A 6318-nucleotide genomic window follows, 5' to 3' on the forward strand; every position below is an offset into this window, starting at 1 on the left:
TCGAAAAATATATACATTTAATTCTACGCTAATTATCATACTGTAAACTTATAAGTTATTTGTATGATCAATATATTTTGATTGTGACGTTGTGTATTGGATTATGTAAACACAGATTTAATAATTAGTGTTCTAAATTCAAGAACCATTTTTGTCTTTTTTCTTTCTCATTTTCTTCGTTTTCTTCTTTTTCTTGTCTTTCTTCTTTCTGCTACGACCCCGTCTTCCCTGTCTACATTTTGGAGAAATGGTTTTGCCTGGACAACATGAATAACAATTGTCTCTTTTCGTGCATTTGATCTTGCCCTTAACACAATTTCTACAAAGCTTATCGATTCTATTTTTCCGGACTTTACATTTTACTTGATGAGTAGTATGTACTATTGTACTATCCTCTGTGGGTGCTGCTGCTAGTGCTGTTGTTCTCTGTTCTAGTTTCGTGTCTTCGTCTGCAACAAGATGATCAATTTGAATATTGTTTTCGCATGAGATTGGGGAGAAAATCATTAAAAATAGTCCTCAATTAGCAACGGTATATTTATTAGCTTATTAATTGTAACAGTATAACTTAACTGTCTGATATAAATTGTCCCAACAAAGTAATTTGTTGTTCTCACTTCTGTTGACTTGCATGTCTTGTGTCAAATCATTTGGAGCAAAGATACTAGTTTGGAAATAATGAATGTAAGATAATTTTATAAAAATAAAAGAATATTATAAAGTATTGAAATATAAAGGATTTTTAGATATATTGAGAGAAATAGTGTGCGCTGGGCTAGGCTGTTGCTTGATATTTAATTGAGACCATCTGTGTTGTTTTCAGAGACAAAATCTAAACTTTACAAAAGGGATGAAAGGCCTTTTTTAAACTAAGAAAATCATTAGATGATTCTCTTCCAAACATTTCAACCTTCATTCATATATTTGACCACACAATTCAACCAATTTTACGGATCAGCAATATGGGGTGCTGTCATTATATATCATTAAGAATTAATATTAATCATTGTAATAAATAGTTTGTAATTATACTGTGCTCTTATGGCGTCCTTGATCGACAATCAGTTATTGTATAGTACTGATATCGTTGTAAAACAGACCTCAGTTGGAATACAGAAAACTCACGAGAAAAAACCCAACCAACAAATATTCTAGTGTTCAAGAGATAAGGTTTTGAGCTGTTTACATGAATGTATGACAACATACAATGTTTTACCCGTAATTATGCATTAAAGAATATTTTATATATAACAATTTTTATGAACCTTACCAAATGTTAGCTTTGGGTCTTTACCAAACTCGAATATTCCGTCACATGCAGATTTTGCATTGCTTTCTTGTTTGTTAAGTCCTGTAAATTGACACAAAAGTTCTAATATGAATATTTTTTGGTAAATTTATTGGCTTTATTTATAACGACACAAATCGTACTGATGTCAAAGCTTATGTAAATATTTAGTGCAAAATTATTATTTATGCATGCTGATTATAAACAAAAAGGTGTGATGTGTAACGCAACAAGACAACATCTATCTTTAACTGTAGTAATTAAAAAACATATTCGTATATGTGTGCTCAGCTCTAAAATGGAAAAGGACTAGGTTTATCATTTGTTGTGGAATATATCCCTAATCTTCAATCATAATTTAAAACAAGAAGTTTTATCGAGCGGAGTAAAGTTTCTGAACGCAAGCTGTACGCCGATAAAAGCTGCGTCCACGTCATAAATTGGTATTTTACACCACATCATTATGTGCCTGTGCAAAGTGAGACTTTAATACCATGTTTTGTTCGTTGCTGTAGTTTGTGTTTGAATCAGTAGAATGTTGTTAGTGTGGTCTGTTGTACTATCAAATGTAATATTGGTATTCAGACGAGACCAGTAATGGCGTTTGATGAGGTCTGCTGTACTGTCGAATATTTTTGGTATAACATGTCAATACTTGCATATAATCTGTGCAAACTTGGAATAATTGCTATTATAATATTAAACTTATCATATATACTAGGATTGAATATTTTTGCACCAGACGCGTGTTTTGTCTACAAACGACCCATCAGTGACGCTCGTATTAAAGTTAATTTAAATGGGGCAAATGACTTCCGCCTATTAGAATCTGAATGTCCGTCCTTGTGTTCGTCCGTCTCAAATATATAGTTTCCATTCTCGAACTTTTAAAAACCTTGGAGTGGGGTAATTAAATATTCGGTTTTATAATTCACGATGCTAGACGGCATTCCACGATCAAAAAAAGAAACCATTACTTATAGAAAAACTAATCGAAAATTTAAAATTAAAATGTATAAAAATATGCAATTATTAACCGAAGAACACATTAATTCCTGATTGTTCGTTGCGCATGAGTTACGTTTAAGTATTGTTTGGTCACGAGTTGAATATTTTCTATACTTAGTATCAGTGTTTGACTTGATACATTGAATATTTGTCTTGCATTGTGAGGATGCATTAGTAGAGCACCAGTTTTGTCTTCCTTGGGTATATGTTATATTTTATCTCATAACCCAGATTACATCTAAAATTGTAACACAATGCACTTATTTTCTGGTGCGGGACCCTGTGTGATAACTCCTATAATTATATTCTATTTTCCCTATTTCTGAAAGTAACTGTAATTTTGAACTTACTTCTGAAACATATAACGAAGCCTTTACCACCTTTAGATTTGTCAGTTTTCGACGAAAATTTGATGTTGACCTGGGTGTAGGGCGGGAATTCTTTACGAAAATCTTCCTTTTCAACTTTGATCTCATTAATGGTCAACTGATCGTTTTGCATATCGATGTCAAATAAACTTATCTCTACTAAAACCCTGCTTTCACCGGCAGTGGGTACGATTATTTTAGTTTCACAAGTTTTCTCAGGTTTTAAAATCTGTAACTTATTCAAATTTGCATCAAACATCGTTCTGTCGTAATTCCATGGTATATGTTGGTGGCTTAGTATTACACCACTATTGGCATTTGGTCCTATGAACTGGCTTTTGCATATTAGTTCTTTGAAGTACACATTTGTTTGTGCAGCTAAAAGGTAAAAGAAACTATATCATTGTATATCAGATGGTCACAATTTTCTAATAAAAGTTTGAACTATATATCATGCATTAACTTTTCAGTGTCAGTCGGAGTCTTAAAATATAAATTGGATCCTGATTTAAGGTGAAATACAATTTGCATTCTATTTTTTGTGAACGTGTCCTGGTTTGTTTTCATTTGTAATATTATATCCGTGCATTATCATTTGGTACTTTGATTACTTGATCAAAAATACAAACACTGATTAAGAAAAAAAACATTCAATCAGTCATACTAAAGTTCCAATCAATTTGTTTAAAATCATAAAAAACTAAAGAATTCCTTACACTTTGTTACAAACAAGGTATGAGATAAACGTTATATATGTTGTATTATAATTTGAAGCTAACAATGTTTCTCTAATCAATGTTTTGCTGGGATAGAGAATAAAAGGGTCACATGATCAATTCCAAAACGGCCGACGGCAGTCAAACCCATGAAATAGGGAAGTAAAATTGAGAATGGAAATGGGGAATGTGTCAAAGAGACAACAACCCGACCAAATAAAAAACAACAACAGCAGAGGGTCACCAACAGGTCTTCAATGTAGCGAGAAATTCCCGCACCCGGAGGCGTCCTTCAGCTGGCCTGTTTGTTTGCGCCGTGTGAATATATACAATTTTTTACGGTCGAAACTTCGCGAAGTTGAGAATGCAATAGTTCGTTTCAAAGTCCCCAGATAGCCTGTAGCAAGTCTAGCATATCCCTAGCAAGTGTTTGTTTTTAATTGCAGTCCAATGTTCCGACCACCTATGAGGCTTGGCAGAGCCAACCTGATGTTTGATATATTTCTATATTTTGTTGAAAAATAAGACGCAAGACGGCAATTAACATTTAATCTATCAGAAATTTTACAAAATCTATCAATTGCAGATGTATATAAAAAGAAATAAGACTATTCATTTTGTCAGAATTTTCAAATGTTCTTATTGCCTACCTTTAATACACACCCAGTCCTGGACTATTATTGATTGTGCCTTATTTACACATGTTCTTGTAAAAATCGGTGTCAAGGGAAACTTGATTAAACAGGATTGTTCCCAATAGCAATCAGCTATATCTGCATAAAGATCGACTGGTCTGCCAACACAAGGAGGCTCAGTATTCAGAAATAATTGACCAGAGGCCGGACATTCGTCAGATGAGGCATCAATGTTTGGTTTATAAATGACTGATCCTAGTGGACAGCTAATGTTAATGGATTTGCACAAGTCGTTCTGTGCAGGTACAGGAAAACACGAAGACTTGGACGAAGAATTGGCATCTGAAAAAATAAAATAATACAGAAAATAATACAAATAGCAATGAAGTTTTTATCTATATGACTGGAATCTTACACAAACTTCAAAACAATACTGAAAGATAGAATTGGTAAAACATTGGCGCATACTCCTATATACTGTCTTGCTATATATAAATTCAGTTTGAAAAATATCCAGTACCGTATACATGTATTATCGAAAAGAATGGGAGAAAGAGGAAGGACAACATCATAGAAAATACAGAAAATAAAAAAGTTCACAGCACAACGCAGAATTATAATGACTGAGCACAGCGAGCCTCATAAAACTAGGGAGAACTACAATTATTGCTCCTGAATTATCACATGTATCTTGCAGCAGTTCTTACTCCACAACTGGCATTTCATAGTTTAATTAAAGGACTATTGTTATTTTCATTGTTCGTACCCCAAAATTAAGATAATGTCTCGTCATTGGATAAACATCAATTAGTTCGGGAGGAGTTTTACAAATTACACTATTTTGGTGTACGCTATAGGCAATATTTCCCAAAACGCATTAGAATCTGGACGGCGAATTGGTACTTTACATGTTAATAACACCGGATATTTGATATTTTTAAAAATGAAGATGAAATTATTGGCAGTAGATATTACACGCTTTTTGAACCTTTTTCTATATGAACTCTCCGACATCAAATGATGGGTTACACAAATTTGAGATAAAGCGAATATGAATCAGTAACAATGCAAATTGCGTATTATAAATAGTATATATAGGGACTTAAAAATAATATTAGTATGACTTTTTATGAAATATGCTTGTAATCGAATGAATAAACCAACATTCAAGAAAAAAGTGCGAGAAAGAGATATTTACAAACTAATTTCTATGTTGAAAGACCAAAACTGCCGCAATATTTTCACAAAGGGAACAAACTGATACTAATATGACTTTAACTTTTAATGATATGACTATATACCAAAAACATAATACAAATTCTAATGCAACAACGTTTGTGACGTTCATTTTGATTGGATAATGTCACTCTTTTACATGGCATCAATTGACAATTGATGCTATGGGACGTACGCGCAAGCGCAGACGGCATATGACAGATTTTAATTACATGTTTTAACGTTGTTTTCTGTCATTTTCATTAGAATGGAGATAACAATATTGTATTTTAAGCTCCGACGGCATCAATTGGGGATTTGATGGTCGCAAATACCCGTTTACTGTCTCCGCTAACGCGTCGCCAGTAAACTTAATTTGCGACCATCAAATCCCCAATTGATGCCGTCGGAGCTTAAAATGCAATACAGTTATCTCCTAAATCGAATATTTTCAGAAACTTAAGGTACCAAACACCTTGACTAAAATACATTTGGCTTGTTTAATTTCCATAAAATTTTGACTAATTTTTAATTTGATCCTTTGACAAAAAAAAAATCAAAACAATCAGAAACTTGAACCACACTCTTTACCGGCAATTTTTTATTTGATATATAACAATTTGTTTTGTCTTATAATTATCTTGTCGGGGGATTTGGGTTTCGAGAAGGGGTCATGCGTATATAGAATGCACTTAGTATGATTAAGATTAGAATCTATCTTCATTAGCGTGCTCGTAAATATATGATAACAAAATCAGATGATATCTATATTTTAATAAAATTATTTTTATAGTTCAACTATCCCGGCTACATTTGTTATAACTTCGAGCTCTTTCAGAATAGCGAAAACGAAGGGTGTAAATATTATACCCATATATATGTAGGTAATGTTACGAATAATGTATCAATAAAAGGGGAATACAATAAAGTTTTTATGAAGTTGTTATTGTCTTTGCAAACAATCCTTACCTGCTAGGAAAATATATCGAAAAACCACAATACTAAGCACAGTAATAAATGCCATGGTACGTCCTATGCTATATTACAAATAACAGTTAGTGTAAAATGGACTAACACACATGTATTTT

General features: G+C 32.7%; 1 protein-coding gene across 1 annotated transcript; it reads right to left on the reverse strand.

Moving 5' to 3' along the window:
* LOC143075947 (uncharacterized) lies at positions 1–6318 on the reverse strand. Its single transcript, XM_076251547.1, has 5 exons — positions 6200–6318; positions 4031–4357; positions 2647–3042; positions 1271–1351; positions 1–449 (listed from the first exon to the last, which is right to left on the reverse strand). The coding sequence occupies exons 1-5, from the start codon at positions 6252–6254 to the stop codon at positions 139–141; spliced, it is 1170 nt and encodes a 389-aa protein (XP_076107662.1). The 5' UTR covers positions 6255–6318; the 3' UTR covers positions 1–138.

Source organism: Mytilus galloprovincialis, chromosome 5 (assembly GCF_965363235.1).
Source record: "Mytilus galloprovincialis chromosome 5, xbMytGall1.hap1.1, whole genome shotgun sequence".
Taxonomy (NCBI): Eukaryota; Metazoa; Mollusca; class Bivalvia; order Mytilida; family Mytilidae; genus Mytilus; species Mytilus galloprovincialis.